The 17,155-nt window shown below is 50.2% G+C and overlaps 4 protein-coding genes across 4 annotated transcripts; 1 reads left to right on the top strand and 3 right to left on the bottom strand.

Annotated features, from left to right (window-relative positions):
* Window positions 1–322: 322 nt before the first annotated feature.
* Window positions 323–2,849, bottom strand: HO133_002290 (uncharacterized protein; the record flags this gene model as incomplete). Its single annotated transcript, XM_037293216.1, has 4 exons — window positions 323–715; window positions 788–906; window positions 958–2,760; window positions 2,819–2,849. The coding sequence occupies 4 exons, from the start codon at window positions 2,847–2,849 to the stop codon at window positions 323–325; spliced, it is 2,346 nt and encodes a 781-aa protein (XP_037150869.1).
* A 369-nt stretch (window positions 2,850–3,218) lies between these two features.
* Window positions 3,219–5,053, bottom strand: HO133_002289 (uncharacterized protein; the record flags this gene model as incomplete). Its single annotated transcript, XM_037293215.1, has 7 exons — window positions 3,219–4,167; window positions 4,216–4,324; window positions 4,374–4,420; window positions 4,473–4,557; window positions 4,608–4,786; window positions 4,839–4,905; window positions 4,969–5,053. 7 exons carry the CDS (start codon window positions 5,051–5,053, stop codon window positions 3,219–3,221), a joined length of 1,521 nt encoding a protein of 506 aa, XP_037150868.1.
* A 6,532-nt stretch (window positions 5,054–11,585) lies between these two features.
* HO133_002288 (uncharacterized protein) lies at window positions 11,586–14,653 on the bottom strand (the record flags this gene model as incomplete). Its single annotated transcript, XM_037293214.1, has 5 exons — window positions 11,586–12,480; window positions 12,533–13,152; window positions 13,201–14,350; window positions 14,411–14,465; window positions 14,599–14,653. 5 exons carry the CDS (start codon window positions 14,651–14,653, stop codon window positions 11,586–11,588), a joined length of 2,775 nt encoding a protein of 924 aa, XP_037150867.1.
* A 552-nt stretch (window positions 14,654–15,205) lies between these two features.
* On the top strand, window positions 15,206–17,047 carry HO133_002287 (uncharacterized protein; the record flags this gene model as incomplete). Its single annotated transcript, XM_037293213.1, has 2 exons — window positions 15,206–15,895; window positions 15,950–17,047. The coding sequence occupies 2 exons, from the start codon at window positions 15,206–15,208 to the stop codon at window positions 17,045–17,047; spliced, it is 1,788 nt and encodes a 595-aa protein (XP_037150866.1).
* Window positions 17,048–17,155: the final 108 nt, after the last annotated feature.

The raw sequence follows: 17,155 nt of genomic DNA, 5'->3' as shown, positions 1-17,155 counted from the left end.
CTGATGCATGAGTGGATGGGTTGTCCAATTCGCAAGTGTTGGGCGATACCCTAGACTGTCGTGATGAGTGTATGATATGGATCTGCCACGGTAAAGGCGCTGCGCGCCTGGACGTAATGTTTCGTGTTATGAGATCTCCAGGGGTGGAATATCTCGTCCTGGTTCGGATTTTGGACAGCAGATTTTGTCGGACAAGGGCCGGGTGCCCGAGTCCCAAAACCACATTCAAGGCTTTGAGCCGGGGTATCGATCTACTACTAATGATAGACAAGCTGCGTTTCAACACAAACAGACGGCCTACTCTCCTCCCACCTCGCCGTATTCAGGGAATACATCCCTTCCATCCACTCCCATAATCAACCCAATCCCTCCATCCCTCACATTTCGCTACCCCGATAGATTTGTCCGTCGCTGCAACGTCAGGTTGCAAGGCGTCCAAGCCCACCCAATCTATGACCGTTTGGGGCCTTTCCCCGTCCCGACTCGTCTCCCTCCAACTTGTGCGCTCATTGTGATTGTTTCCCTTACGAACGTGTCCGACGAAGAGCAGGAAACCCGGAACCAACAAAAGCAGAACGAGTAATGACGGTAACATAGCCTGCAGTAAGCGTTTCGGGGCTGCTTCCCCTTTCACGTCATTGGCAATATGGCTCAAGCCTCTCCCATGATCCGTTTTCACTTCAGCGTCTGAACGTAAAACAGTATGTTCGGAAGGCTGAATACCCACAGGAACGGTTAGCAAAGGGAGAAGCATCAAAACCGGACGGCGGAATTTGTTGGAGCGTACCTTTGAAGCGCGTTTAAGAAGGATCATATAACCAGCATCCATAGTTGGAAGTAGGGTGTAAGTCCCGTTATCAGGGCCATATTGGCGGATTCTTTCCTCAACGTGGTTTAGAAGAACAACTATTCTCACATCAACGAGTATAAACGTATTTCGTTGACAGTGGTACCTACGTTTGTTAGCTTGGCACGTCAATCTCCCTCCAAGCACTTTGCGATCCGCAACCCTAGGTAGCGGAGAATTGTCGGTGCTGTTGCCATCACGTTCTTCATTTTTTGGAGGTCCTTGCCAGTAAGTCTCTATCATGATTGGACCAGGGCCCATGTGAGCCTGTTTGAATATTGTTATGTGCCCTTCCTTGTTCTTCCAGCACCCTCCAACCTTTTCGGTTGCTATCCGACCATCAACGATGAAGTATCGAGGCACCCAGCCATGAGAAACCAAAGACACAAGGGCCGTAGCTGCTCCGACCTCAAGAAAAAAGCTTATTCGGCACTCCAACTGTTCCTCAGGGAGTTCATGAACCGTGATGTCGAGCTTCCAAACCACGCTGGAAAGGGTTGATTCTCCAAGCGCTAGGAAGCGAACAGATTCGAGCTCTATAATTCTCATCTGTATGTCATCTTGAAAGCCCGCAGGGTAGAGTCGAGGCAGATCGATTCGCTCGTAGCAGGTGACTTGACTGGCGGGATGATGACACAATTTCCAGCTGCTTAGCGGGTCTCTTATAAAGGTTCTCATACTCAGTGGTGGCAGAGGTTCTGCAATAAAAACGACTTCCGAGAGTGATCTCCCTTCCTTGGGTCGAAAAGTAGGGAGCGATGCCATACCAAAGTGACAAGGTGATGGATATGTGAAAGCGAAGTACAGATTGAGCGGCTTCTCAAGATCGCAGCTGTCGCGTACAATCACCAATTCTGCCCCTTCGCGCGGGAAAAAGCCGGGCTGGGAGACGTCTTCTTTAAACAGTAACGAGGATTGACCTGGCCCCAAGCTGCTTTTGTGATCGTTCCGAAGCGCATTGGTGACCACGAAAGAGAGGCTGACTTTCTCAGCGTAGAGCTCTTCCCTTGGCATGATGACCGACAAAAGAGCCAGATGGTGGATATGCAGCCTTCCATTACCAGTGACTGTGGCAACGGTTGATAGCTTCACCGTACAATCCCAGGTAGCGATCTTGACTGCTGGGACATTAGGACGGCTCAGGTCCTTAGCGACAACGTAAGGATCCTCTTCTCGGCCCCAGTCTTGATGGGCTTCCATTGGTAACAACTCGGGGTAGGGGGTGATTCCTGGTGACTGGCTCCACTTGCAAGGAACAATTTCAATTGGTAAGTTGCCTTTGAACGTGTCAGTTGTACGGACAAGCGCATCTTGAGATTTGTCTGAATCACGGGTCATTTGCTCGCCATTCGGTAGTTGCGATAGGGTCCTGGGTCTCAGACGATGCCCAGATTTGTGGAACTGTGCCATAGACGTCCACTGAAGATTGCCACGAGCAGGCGTATCGGTATACAGTGGCGCAGAAAGGCTGGTCTCCAAGCTGTTGTTTGATGACTTGTAAGGGATGATCGGCGGTCCGGCTGAGCAAGATCCAGGGAGCGATCCAGCCAGGCAAGGCCTACAGACACGGGCTACTTCCCCAACCCTCGAGTCTGTCTCTGGAAATGGCCGGTCAGGGCTAGGAGACATACGGACTTTTACTGTGGTGGCGGAGTCAACGGAGTCTGGACTGCTGGTGTTGCTGTCGTATTCTTGGTGATTGATAGGGGAGTGATCGCTCGGAGGCGAGGTTTCGAAGGGTGGGGAGCCGGGTTTGGCGTTCACATTGCGGCTTATAGAAGTTGGTAGTGAAGGGCGGCGTTGGGGAAATAGACGTCGTCCACGCGTATTCCAAGGATGGCAGTTCACACTGTCTTCGTTCTTTGTGGGGCTACGTAGCTGAATCTCGGGTTTGTAGTCTGGGTCTGTTTCCGCTGTAGAACATGAGCATTCGAACTTCCTCCCTATCCGTGAGGTACGGGAGTAACCTACTAGAGGAATGTGTACTTGAGATCGGCGACATTGTAGGGATGGGTAACAGTGTGATGACCGCGTTCGAGAGTTGACGACACTTGTTAACACTGGGGTTTAATGTTGCAACGCCTGAAAAAGCTCGGTTTGACCCGTTAAAAGCTGTTGTATTGGTGAATAGAATGACTCGGGTGACTGGATGCTAAGCCTGGACCTATTGTTTTCGATGCTAGAAGAAGAGCCTTTGAGAGGCAGGAGCGCTGCGCCATTTAATTTGGCAAGAGTCAGGTCGGAGCCCGTAAGAGATAGAACTAAGCATTCGCGCTTAGCTCTACCGGTCAACACAGTGGGTGCTATAGCTAAGCATGTCCTTTTTGTCTCAGAGTAAAGTGCGATCGATGCGCTTGAAGTGTCAAGACCCTCAGCCATGGTCTCGACCCCGATACGGCTGTGGCAGAAAGTTCTGTGCTTCCGAGCTTGGCGGCACCAGCGGCAATGATGATGGTAGGTGAGTGTTGGTTTCTACATTTGACATCCCACCGCTTGAATATGACTGCAAGGTATCTCTTCGTGGCTGAGCAGAAGATAAGGACTGCAGAGGAGGGAGGAGACTAGTTACAGCTTGCGAAGGCGCTGGAAGAGTCCGAGCTAGAGGCTGAACTTGGCGGTCATAGTTTATGGGAGGATATTGAGAGTTGTTGTAGCTTTGTTCGTACCCTCGACTCGCCAGTGATTGCTCGTCCGCTTCCATTGATCGTGAGTATGCTCTGGGTTGCTCTGGCTGAGATGGAACAGATGACGGCAGCGGACGGTAAGGGGGTAAAGATTGTGCCAACTGTGGGACCGGTCTTGCTTGGGTAGGGGTATACTGACTCTGCTGGTACTGCTGAGGAGAGTTCCTTGAATGTGTCTGATACATTGAATTAGGTGCTGGAAATTGATACGCAGGATACTCTGTCCGTGGAGACAAGAATGGCGAAGAGTTGGAAGATGAGTTTGTACGTCCATGGCTGAAGGGGTACTCGATGGGACCAGGACCGGTTGAAGGACCTTGAACGTAATATGATCCACGACTAGGTGTTGATGGAGCATATTGACCATAAGCATCCCGCTGTTGTATATAAGAGCGTTGAGAGAGCCGTTGGTCGTGTTCGTATGCAGTCCTCCTAGCCAAATCAATAGACATTCTTTGCCGCTTAAGAGGCAGATCGTCGTAACCAAGTGTTGGCTCTTTGTACCCCGAAGGACCGAAGCCTCCGCTTTGTTCATGTTGCGGCTGCAGCCCCATGTTTCGATATTCAACGGGTGTTTGCTGGGGGTGCCCGTGCGCGGCGTCTGCGGGTAGAAAATCCGAAGGTGCTGACCTTTTGCTGCTGAGCCGTTAGGATGGTAGTTCAGAAGGAGGTCAGACATGTTACCCCAAAACTCGAGGTTCTTTTCTGATCCTCAGCTTCACCCCTTGGTCCCCAAATGAGCGTGATAGAAATGTAGATTCAGACATTCCCGGGAATGCCCGCGGAGTGAATACTGACATTTGTCAACTTTGTCATCAGAATCTATTGGAGAAGGTACTGACCGGTAAAAGGAGATGATGTAACGGATTTTATATATGAGACACGTGTTCTGAGGTTTACTTCAGTCAAAGCTTCATTCCAATGGGAATGGACAGACTTACTTCCCCATCTCAAAGAGACTGAATCGAAGGCGGAAGTCACCCTCAATCTTCACGGAGAGATCCGGGAAAACAAAGAAGCCACCATCTAAAATGGTTGAGTGTTGGTGTAGCCACTGAAATTGGAGCTTCACATACCAGTGTTGTCAACGTCCTTCAGTCTATGAAGTGAGGATACTAATGTTCCTGCCAGAGCGGACTGGGTTGCTGTGTCAATATCCTCGCCCTGATGAGCAGCGGCCAACTGTCCCGGACGATCAAGGTTGGCGTCACAAAGGTTGCAACACATGAAAAAGTATGGGCTTTGCAGGTAGTTCCTGTTCGAGTCAGCTTTTGTACGACGGGGTCCTCATCCTTCGTCTGCCTTACTGAGTTGGATCCTGGGGATCCCTAATCTGTAATTGTATGATGGGTGGCGGGTCAACAGGCTTGCGGTCTGTAAAAGAGGCAGACGTGGTCAGAGTCTTGCTAATATACAGGAGTGTCAGTAAGGCCTCACCTTTTTCCTTTGGCCCCGCGAAAGCCTTGGCCCGCTCTGGCCCCTGACGTACCGTCAGGGTGTATGCATTGCTACGCATCCGCATCGTCAGTGAGGTTCCCGGCAGTGAATTAAGATCAATCAGTCGGCTGCAGAGGCACTGCCGTACCTCGTGAGCCTCAGAAGTTGCGAGGATTCTTCCGCAACGTGTGAGGCGTTCATCAATGGACAGCTTTGACCGATTGATCCGGGGGTTTACGGTTCTGAAAATGAATGGGTTTCGGTTGACAGCTGAGGTGCCAGAGGACTTGAAGATGTAACCATCAAGAGCACAGAGGAATCCTTTGCTGTGGTGTCGATTACTCTGTTTCCCCAGCTGGGTGGGGCTGTCCGAACACAGGGTCAGCCCGATGAACCAGGTGGTGCGGCGAGAGCCGACTTTGGTTGCAAAAGGCAAACGCCCGCTGAGTCAATTCCCTGATCCTTGACTCAAGAATGAAACCCGAGGCTTGATCTTGTGGCTCAATGAGGGGGTTTCCTTGAAGGTCTATCCGTGGCAAAAATCTTGCGCGTCCTCAAGTTCCTGAGCTCTCCAACCAGGCTTTTTGGTTTCTACTTGATATTTTGGTAAAATCAGGGACCATATAATGCGATTGTGGTTTATAGTTGAGTGCGAGGTCAATGGTGAAAGAGCTGGTCAGACAGCTTTGAATGGGTCAGAACAGGAAATTCGGACAGTCGTGAATCGTGATGGCCTGGGATGTGGAAAGGATTCTTTGGTACCCTTGACGCGTTGAGACTAGTTCTTGCTGGTCCCGTGCCTTCTAACTTTCCCTCCCCACTTCGCAATTGATAAACATCAACAAGATGAAAAAGCCAAAGTCTAACCTTCTCCACCAAGTAACAATAATGATACAAGCACCACAAGCTTTGCTTTCTTCTTTCTTCTTTCTTCTTTCTTCTGACTCTTAATCGAACTATGCCTGCCGGGAGAAGCCTTCGCTGACGAGTCTTCCTGATATGATGGCCTTCTGACCTCTCCACGCTTCTGAGTCTGCTCTCCACCAATGAGCACACCAGGAAGTCTGACTGCTCCTCCTCAAGCCGAGTGGAGTCAGATTCTTCCAACCGCGCCGCCGAACATTGAAGTCTGTTGAAATGTGGAGATCAATCACGCCGTGCTGGCCACCAAGCTTCGGAAAAGGACCCAGCATCCAAACTCACACGGGCCGTGGAGAGACTTCCAGAATGAAGCTTTTGACCTCTGGCAGACGAAGCGTCTAACCAATTTTGGGAAAAAGCGATTTCATTCACGGCCGAGCAGTGTGTCGTATCCAAGGCTGTCTCGATACGAGTGGTTTTGAGGGTATTATCGCCTGGTTGGATCACAAGACGCGCAAAGCCCGATCTTTTGAGCCGTACTCCTTTCCAAAGACGTATCAGCTCTGGGGGTAAGAAGGAAGTCGGTATGGCGAATGGGTGTACGTTGGGATTTCCCGGGTCTGGGTTCGAGTCGGAAAGCCAGACAATTGGAAGAATATGATGGATGAGCAGAGGCAAATCAAAGACTCGAAATGGTTGAAAGGTTGGATAAAGCAGTACGCGAAGTGGACGTTCAAAAGAGCTTGGTCATCCAGGAATCTTCTGGTCGTACTGCCTATGTCATATTACATATCATAAGACTACTCGCCTAACCACATCTGCCTGCGACACCCTGGGATTCGGTGGAAGCGAGGAGTCAAATGGAACTTGAACATTTTATGATTTAGGGGAAGATGGGTAGTGCGAGTCGGAAGGAGTCAAACAGCAGACACCTTGCTTGGAATAGCCTTGTTGAGTGATCGTTGGCGTCCGCTAAAGCAAACCTGGTAAGAGTCGGGCACTATGATTCTGAAACTTTACTGTTTTCTGATTGGTCGGTCAGATGTTGACATTGTCCAAACGACTCCATCCTCCAACTCCCAGCCTTTAACAAGCTTTGAAAACAGCGCCTGATTCTCCTGGCATCATAAGGGAGGTCGAATGCCTAACGCGCTCGGGGTTGCATTTGCATTGTGGCCGCAGGCCGACCTGCAGCTAAGCCTAGCGTCGACCGAGCTTGTCGCGTGGGTGCATGACACTTGAGCTAAATCTCCAGCCGAGCAGGAATTCCCTACACAATCTGTATGCCTGCCGACCTCCACTCAAGTAGCCGGACTGGTTGAGAAAGCACAACCGTGAGGCTTGACATATGGCTTTTGTCGTGTCTCAATGCGGAAGACCTTCTCGTCTCCACCTGTCCATGACTACTTCTGCCACGGTTAAAATTGCTACTTGTTCGAAAGCATGCGTGACGGCTTGTTGCATGCGAAAACGGCTTCTAGACAGGCTTGGCTTACATGAACGTCCGAGGGTCAGCAGCGAACGGGCTCTCTGATGTGTCTCCTGGATGTTCACAGCGAAGAGCGCAACTTTGATCCAGACTACTCCGTATCATCCCACTCATTTCAGTCCCAATCCGCCTGGGGGACAGGATTTATACCCGGGCACGATTTGCGTCGGAAACATAGTTCTGAACGGCCCCACGTCGAAGATGACTCTGTAACCGACATCAGCCACAATTGGCTTTGCCTCTAGTCTCTACGAGCCCTAAGATATTGCCAATCGCATTGGTGCTGAAACGCCCTGAACTGTCCTTGGTCATCGTTGTGACCAGGTCATCTCCGTGCGCCACGCCGTCGCTATCACATCACCCGCAGCACAATTACGAAATGTGACTTTTCTAGTCGCTTTCTCACGCCTTCTACGCGCGTTCGGGATTGGGCTATAGCGCCCGTCCGCCCATCTCGAGGGTAAAGACACTTTGTACTTGGGCGCCCACAACGGACCAACGAGGGCATGGCCTCAGCAAGCTTTACGCCTAGTTGAAGAGAGATGTCTTGTGCACTGCAGCGAGCTGTAAGATAGACGCATGCAAATTGCCATGACGGTAGCAATCCCCTCTGGTGTTTGCTTGGTCTGCGTTGAGGTCCCGAAGAGGTACATTGAGCTGCAGCAAAAAGCCGGATGCGGGAAGCATCAAGTCCCTTTGTCGATCCTTACTTTGTTGACGGTGACAGGTCAAGGTAAACCTGGGAAGAACGGTGCATATGCACATTTGACAGGTTCGTTATCCGTCGGCGTTTAGGAATTGAGGTCATCTGACTTTCTCCTTGTTTCTTGCAGTTGCGCGGCCAAATGAAACGTTACTATTGGGCAGATGCTCTCCATATCATCATCATATCATGCACGGCACGGTCTTCTGACCGTGTTTTCGAGAGATACTATGACTGAAAAGGAGCATGAGCGATTTAGAGCTCGCTTCGTAACCGAGCTAGGGAGAGCAATCTCTGGGTTTTGATCCCTGTTTCTTTTCGGCCGCTAAATCTGCGCATCGACCCGCTGCTATCCCGGTCGTCAATCATTCGCTATGAACCTTTGAGCTTTAATCATAAGTAACCGTATCTCTACAAATGAATCGAAGGATGATGATGATGATGATGATGACGATGATGATGATAATGATGATGATAATAAGAATGAGAATGATATTGATAATGATAATGATGATGCTCGGACCAGCAACAATTGAGGGACCATAGATTGTTTTTCTAAAAAGAAAAGAAAAGAAAAGAAAAAAGAGAAGGATAATAAGAATAAGAAGAAAAGACGCCAATCATGCAAGCCTGGAGGACAGAGCACAAAGCAAAAAAGCGACGGCTCTACTTACTTTAAGGAGCATGAGCCATGTGACAAGCAACAATCCTGCCAAACAGGATTCTGTTTTCTTCCATGCAGCTTTGGACGAGGGAACCCCCCCACCCGCCTCCTTCTTCGGCGACCTCTCACCGTTACTCAATGAATGATGGATTTTGTGAATTTAAATTTGATCAATATTATAATCATTATTACTATACTTACTGTTCTCGAGGCATCCATCATGTTTCAAGTCCGAGCATGACCATCATCCAATGAATGAATGAATGAATGATAATTAATTCGCTTTCTACTTTCTTCTTCTTTTTCATGCATCTCTCCCGCCAGCCCCGCAGCCCCGCAGCGCTTTCCCGGCCTTTACCATGGTCCTAACATATTTTAAACTTTCCATCCCCACGCGACATGCAATTATGCCCACATGCACATGCCTTTCCCACATCCACAAATCCCGTCATACTCAATACATCCTCATATCACTATTACCACTACATTCCAAGCTACCACCGCGGTACTTCGGTCTCAAAAGCACAAGGGCCTGCTGGGTCAATTCGCAGTACCCGGTTACAACAAAAGCCTACTGCTAAAGCTGCAGCATCTCGGAGATTATGACCCTCGGCTCCAATGCATCAGAACCATTGTGGCATTCGACCTTGCCAACTCCTCCACTGGATTTGATGCTTCTCGTATACCTTACACAGCCGATTCCGATCGCGCTAATATGGTTTAGCTCACAAGTGCAAGATGATACCGTAGGCATGCAGCCACTAACCTGTCTAGCACACAACTCCCAAATCGATCGTCGACAATCGATTGCGACGCTCATTACCAACGTCGGCGAGTCCGAACCTTCGATTATCCTCAAATATCCCAGGCAATACTTGCCTCTCCTTCACCGAGGCTGGCGGCCAGAAAAGAAGGAGCGTGGCATCCACGTGGGTCCTGGTCCATAGGACCATCACCGAGCATGACCGTCACTAGCGTGACCTCGCCACCCATAAGACATCCACCATCCGACCGCGATGACTTGCAGATACCCAATGACCTGCAGAGGGACCTGACTACAATCTTAAAGCGCGTGGTAGAGCTAAAATTAATGCCACATGGTCAACGGTCCGCTTCACCGAATCTTGCCGCCGGCTCGAATATCACGAATCAGTAGCGGCCACACGCTTCTACACTCTTTCGTAATAATCTAGCCGTGGACTGCCATGGAAAAGCCACATGCTTGGCTACATTCGGGACGACGTCCGGTGGCTGACATCCATCCAGGAAATATAAGCCGACAACGCTACCATATGGTCCCCTACTGTCAATCGATCAAGTCAACGTGCTAAAATCTGCAAGATCTCATCCAGCTTGCTCGATCGTGGCGTATCTTTCTCCTCGGAGATATTATTCGCGATCCTCTAAGCTAGGGTCCAAGATCTGAGTTGACAATCGCCACCTCGTTCACAATGGCCTCTCTCCGTCTGGACGTCGACGGCGTGACTATCTGTCCGTAATGAATGCAGACAAAGTACGCCACCGGGGCATATCGAGCCCCCTTCCATAGGTCAGCAGACCGAACATCTTGGCAGAGCGTGCAGTCTCCCGTCTACCTTGGTCTCTCCTAATATTTGACGTGCACCTATTATCTTGCTGGACGCAGAACCAAGCAAGCTCGTCTAATGTCCACCTTTCGGGCTTCGGACATTCCATCAAACAATACTGCCACACGGAATTTGGCCGAGTTCATCGACCTCCTTCCACCATGTCCTCTCATCGCACGAGCGCGCGCCTTGTCTGGGAGCTGGGAAATCGAACGGCCTGGTTCTGCTACTATGGCATTTCGGACCATTCATCCAGAGAGTGTCGACTGCTGGCAAAGGTGGAAATGGCTCTGCTCGCCCCGCTTGATATCTCCACAGCCATTGATGCAGTCGCCGAGCAACGCATTGAGACAGACCAGGATTTGGATAGGCAATCTTTGACCTCTCTCACCAACCCCCACTCTTTCAGTTCTAGCCCGGAATCGGGAAGGGAGCCATCTTCATCTCTCACCCGCACACCCCCACGCTGGAGGATCCCAGGCCCGGGATCGTGAAGGGGGCCATGCTGCCTCTCCCTGTTTCCCAACTAGACTGCTTGCATGCCGGGCGGGGGAGAGTCACACCATCTTGATCTATCTATCATGTTTCCAAACGAGATTATCACACAACAAGCCGATTCCCCACCACGTTCCCAGCACACGAGGCGATTGAGAGTCACACCATCTTGATCTATCTATCATGTTTCCAAATGAGATTATCACACCACAAGCCGATTCCCACCTACGCTTCCTGCACACGAAACCAAGATCGGAGGCGAAGGACAGCCACACCATCTTGATCTATCTATCATGTTTCCAAACCAGATTATCACACAACAACCCGATCCCCCACCACGCTCCCAGCACACGAGGCGAAAGAGGATCACACCATCCAGACCCATCATCCTTCCAGATGAAACGCGTGTACCACGAGCAATTGATTGTGAGTCCCCACGCCTTGGATAGCTGACAGCAGACGTCCAGATCCTGTAACACGGCTCGTGTAGGACCGAAGTCTTGAAACGACAATTGACCGGGAAAGTATTTTTTTAATCGTCGTGGATGGAGGAAATGCGTAGAGGTTCCGAAAAGGACGGTGCGGAATCCTGATACGGCCGCAAGGGTTGTTGGAAAGAGGACACATGAGGCATCTGGTGAGCGAACCAATGAGTGGGCAATGTATAGTAAGAATTACCGTTATCCGTAAGGGATACCTAGAAAACAAAGCCCAATATAGACTACTGCTGCTAATAGACAGGTGCTGTGAAAGCCGCGCAGTGACTGTCGTGAATTGTTGCATACAAGCTCATTAAATATTCATAGATCCATATCGTCATCACAGCCATCCGCCATCATCTCCGCCCCCGTTCCCACCTCCACCCAGATCCAGCTTTGGCATCTCCAGCTTCGGCGCCGCATCCTTCTTCTTCGGACTTTTCCTCGGGCTCATCCTCTTCACGTCTTCCTGCTTCGGCCCCTGTCTGACATCCTGGTACGGCCATCCATCTTCCATCGCTGCACCAACCCAGGTAGATAACGCTTCGTGCACACAGCCGTAGAACTTCTCCTTGCAAGTGCGTAAGTTGACACCCATGACTTTTTCGAATCCACTGTCTTTAAGCTCTTGCCGGAGCTTGTTGCGTTCCTCGCAGCTGGGCAGGGAGGCAATGATGCCATTCAAAAGGTCGACGTGAGCAGTCAAGTAGTTTGTAGCGTCCCATTCTACGCCGCCGATGTATGGGGCAGCCGGCACAGGAGGGTGTTCGCGGGTGAAATGTCGAGAGGCGTAAGAACCGAAGGTCTCCGAGATGTTTGGATAAGGGATGATATTCGTATGGTGCAAGAATATCCAGAAGACCTCCTTGGTAACGTTGCTCATTTCTCTTTGCCAGACGCGGTAAGGCCGAGAGTGGTATATGGAGGCAATGAATCCCGGCGGTTGAGACTCTTCTGGTTTCGAAGGATCGTGTAAGTATGAGAGCAGAAGGCGCGCGCGGCTTACTAAATCGGATGAAGTGGAGTCGGTAAGATAGGTAGAAAAGATAGTGATGATGATACTGCGGGTCGTGTACTCGCTAGGGCCTTTCTTCTCCTCATCAAAGAGCATTTGAAGCAGGGTGGGGAAAAGAGTCGATTGAATATTAGACAGCTGACGCATTGCTGAGGATGTTGTAGATAGCGCTTTAAGGCAAAGGAGGGTTTCGTGAAGGAGAGTGTCCTCATGCTCCTCTCTAAATAGAATATTAGCAACGGCTAGGTTCGTACAAAGAAAAAACGACGCACCTCCATTCTACTTTAATGATGCGATACAACAATTCTACCAGCTCGGTCATGCCACCTTGCATGATGAATGTATCAACCCAACCGACAGTCTCATTTCTCAAGAGCTGGCGCAATTTATGAATCTTGCCAACCTCAACAAAGCCTGGGGCTTGCACTTGCTTCAGATAACTGATGTAATCTTCAGGCACGGCTCGCTTGTTGGCTTTACTGACGAATGCAGAGCCTTGAGCGGCTCCATCAGACGCCAATGATGTGGAAGAAGCTGACGGTGTCAGGCCGCCCGATTTTGTTCTTTGATGAGAGGCTGGACGTTCAGACTTCTGCTTCTTGGACGGAGATTGGCCACTTTTACTAAACGTGAATGTCCGGCTCCTTGGTCGTGGCTTCTTGGGTGACTCGGTGGAGCCCGTTGGGCCTACGAAATCACCAGTATCATGCGTATTAGGATCATCAGTCTGGGACCGCTTCCCAGCGCTAGGCCTTGAAGAATGTAATAATAGACCCTCCGTACTTGACGCTGATCCTGAGCCCGACTTTTCCTTTTTGATGAAGTCTGCTTTAATGTTGGTGTCCAATGACCTCATTTTGTCTCTCGTGTTCTGCGGGACGTTCCTGGCTTCCTAAAGGCCTAATTAGCCACGACTTCGCCGTCGTAGTACCTGACTTACCAGAAGGGACTCGAAGGCACTCTCGATTGCCTTGGGGTCGAGCCGGATGGTCTCGGTGTCCTTTGGCGGCTCCTTTGGTAACTCTTTTGCTTTGCCATTAAAGACTGCCACGGCCGCCATCACACGCGATCCACGATTTGGCGTGGGCAAGTCTGAGTCGGCAGAATCGTTACTCACTTTGCGGTTCTCCACGCTTGATGGTCTTTCGCTCCAATGGTTCTCCTCTGCAAACAATTTCACATTTGCGTCCGCAGCTTGGCCAGTCTGCCGCTGATGATTGATAATGTCTACTTGGCTTTTGTCCCGGCCAGATATCCGTAGGCCAGATACTGTCTCGGCAAAAGAGGCTGAAGTTGGGCCAGATGCGATGCATTCTGATTTTGGCCGAGGCTTTGGTTCGGCTCTTCGGGAAAGTGTTGGCTGCTGATAGTCTTGGAAATTCCTTTGCTTCGATGGCGAGTAATCTCGAGGTGTGTACAATGCCACTTCTTCCTCGACGGCATATTGATCGTTGAGAGGTACTTTTATTATACGAGATGGTTCTTCAAAGCCTTGGGTTGCAAACTGAGCCCATATTGGCGGTGGTGCCATCCCCGCAGAGCATGGTGGTGTCCGATTCTCCTTGTCTTTCTGGCGATGAGCGTCCTCAGCTTTGACACCTTTCGACGATCGTGGCCTCGATAGGATGGCGGATATGCTTGTGGAAGACTTCGACTTCTTCATCTTGTTTTGCTCCTCTTTTTCACATTTCTTCTTAGAAGGCTTCTCTTTTTCCTTCCCACCGAATGATTTGAACGACGCTGAGCGTTTCGTTTTCTGGTGATCTCCTGATGTTGAATCCTCTTCATTCCGTGCGTCGAGTGATTTCTTAGGCGACGCAATTGTGATATTTCCATTGCCGCTGTCTTCTCGGAGATGTAGTCGTGTATGCGGATGGTCTGGGGGCAGGATTGACTGATTGCCGAGATACATGTAGTCTTCCTTGCCATCGCTTTCATCATTCCAGAGGCGCTGAGTATTGCTCTTGGAAGATGGCTTGCCTTTATGGTTGCCAGGCATAATGGACTTGAGAACGGAAGACTTGGTACGCTTGTGCGGCGAGGCGTCGGAAGTGACGCCTGCTCGTGCCTGCGACTCCATTGCGGGAGGACTATTGCATGGTACAGTCAGCACAGTGACCATTCAAAAAGAAGCATCTGAAAGGGAATACCAAGATCGTTTGGACGACTGGATCAAGAGCAGCCACTGTATTCTCCCTCCTCTGACTGGCTGAGTGAACAGCACCAGCTGCTGCTAGGGATGGAAATACCTCTCAACGGCTCCAAAACATAGAGACTAATGTCTTGCTCTTACGAGGCAAGAAAACATCTCACCGAAATGAATGATGCTCGTTCGAACGTAATGTGGGGTTGTTTAGCAGTGTTGACCCTATTCCTATTCGGGTGGTTGGCATGGCAAAATAGATCTTCGTCACCAGGATGCGCGGCAGCTACAGTCTACCCATCGACCTCCGCAATTCCAGTGCCATACGACAGTAGTACTCCGTACTGTGCAAGTGTTTCTTCGACAAGAATGAGATTCTGAGTTTTGGACCATTTGAGCAGGGGTTTCGAACCATCAGAGAAGAGAAGTACAGCAGCGAGCGCTTTCCGCGCGCTTTGTATATTCCATTGTTCGGCTTCACGAGAATGCTCTAGAAACTAGTTTGGCACATCTGGGGGCTGTCGCACATTGTTTACTGCGTTTGTTCGGGCATGATATTTCAGGATATTTCTAGCAAAGTCGAATCAATTTATGATTTATGTGCGCTTCTCGGGCTTTCATGACGTTGCGTAATGCATAGTTTCGGAAGAAGTCGCGATCGAAAGAATCTTCGGATTTTAGCTTTCCTCTTCCCTTGAAGCAACTCCCATCAACAGAGTACTTTATCTCCTCGACGGTGTGTCTTGCATTGAAATATGCCCTATCAATGTCTGACATACTGACAGGGTAGCATCTCTGAAGCATGAATTGTCCATCTCGGCCCGATGAGCCAGCAGCGCACGATGGTTGGAATCAGAACCCTTCGAAATTAGCTGCAGATGTCACGACAAGGCAAGACCTCAACGGCATAGTCAACCTTCGGACCGGACAGGACTCCGTCAAAGAAGCCGAGGATGCGCGCGGAGGCTCGCAAATAGATGGCCCCAATGACTATCATCGGATTGCCGACCCCGACGGTACATCGTCCTTTCGCCAGCGTATAGGCACATCACGGTCCATCCATACTGTCAAGTCATTCCCGGAAATACGACCTGCCAAAACCCATGGCAGCGTAGAGCCAAGAGGTGAATTTCCATTCCTTGGAAACATTTTTCCCCCTCGCTTTCCCTCCAGCTTCTTTCTGCGCATCTGGAGGACCCTGGCTAAATTCTGCGGATTCATCGGACCTGGATTCATGATATCAGTGGCCTACATTGATCCTGGGAATTATTCTACAGATGTGTCAGCTGGAGCTGCTACAAAGTATAAGCTGCTGTTCATCGTTCTCTTGTCCAATGTCTTCGCTATTGTCCTGCAGTCCTTGGCTGTACGCTTAGGAACAGTGACTGGCCTCAACCTCGCGCAGCACTGTAGAGCCCACCTTCCAAGGTGGCTGAACATCGTTCTCTACATTGTCGGAGAGTGCGCTATCGTTGCAACCGATATTGCCGAGGTGAGCCTTCAATGCTTTCCGCTTGCTTAACCTCTTCTCTAATTCGAGTTGCAGGTCATTGGTTCGGCCATCGCGCTCAACTTATTGATAAAAGTACCTCTCGTCTGGGGTTGCGTTATCACCATTTTTGATGTGCTCATCATTCTCATTTTCTACAGCCCCAATGGTTCTACGCGCCGATTGCGTGCTTTCGAGTACTTTATTATAATCCTAGTTTTAGGCGTAGTAGTATGCTTCTGCATTCAGCTTTCTTACATACGAGATGCTTCTGTGCGTGAAGTGCTTGATGGATTCGTTCCATCTTCTGCTATCATCAAAGGCCAAGGCATCTATCTTAGTTGTGGTATACTCGGTGCCACCGTAATGCCACATAGCTTGTACTTGGGTAGTGGGCTAGTTCAACCGCGGCTCATCGACTTTGATATCGCGGCTGGGAACTACAGCGGTCCGGATGTGACAGATCGCAGCAACAAGAACCTGTACCGACCATCTCTGGCTGCCATCCGCTCATGCCTGTCATACTCTACCGCAGAGGTCATCATCTCGCTCTTCACTTTCGCACTCTTCGTCAACAGCGCCATTCTCATCGTTGCCGGTGCTTCGCTCTCCTCGAGTTCTGCAGCTGAAAGTGGCAATCTATTTGGTATCCATGACCTTCTGTCCACGACGCTCGCGCCTGTTGCTGGAACAATCTTCGCTCTTGCCCTACTCTTGTCCGGTACTTCCGCCGGCATTGTCTGTACAATAGCAGGCCAGATGCTCAGCGAAGGAGCTTTGCAATGGAAAGTTGCGCCATGGGTGCGGAGATTACTTACACGATCTATCAGTATTGTACCCAGCATCATTGTCGCTGGAGCAGTAGGCAAGGAGGGCCTCTCAGCAGCACTGAACGGGACCCAATTCGCGCTCAGTATTGCCCTGCCATTCATATCAGCACCGCTCATCTATTTCACTTGTCGAAACAAATATATGGTTGTTGGTGGCACGGAGTCTGTAGAAGGGGAGGAGATGGGGCAGGAACTGCAGCCAGAAGCGGAGAAGGTGAAGATGAGGAACCACCGGCTCGTGTCAGCCCTTGCGGTCGCAATCTGGCTTGTTATTACTATCATGGATGTGGCGTCTTTGGTGTTTGCAGGATTGGGAGAAGCCTGAGGCATGAGGCGTCTTGGCATCGCATAGCGTTGAAGCATCGGGCATCGGGCGTATGGCATCGGATTAGAGTCAGATGATACCAAACGGAGAGAGACACAAGTTACGTGT

The sequence above is a fragment of the Letharia lupina genome, assembly GCF_014066315.1.
Source record: "Letharia lupina isolate WasteWater1 chromosome Unknown contig_14, whole genome shotgun sequence".
NCBI lineage: Eukaryota > Fungi > Ascomycota > Lecanoromycetes > Lecanorales > Parmeliaceae > Letharia > Letharia lupina.
This window is presented reverse-complemented; position numbering and strand designations above follow the sequence as displayed.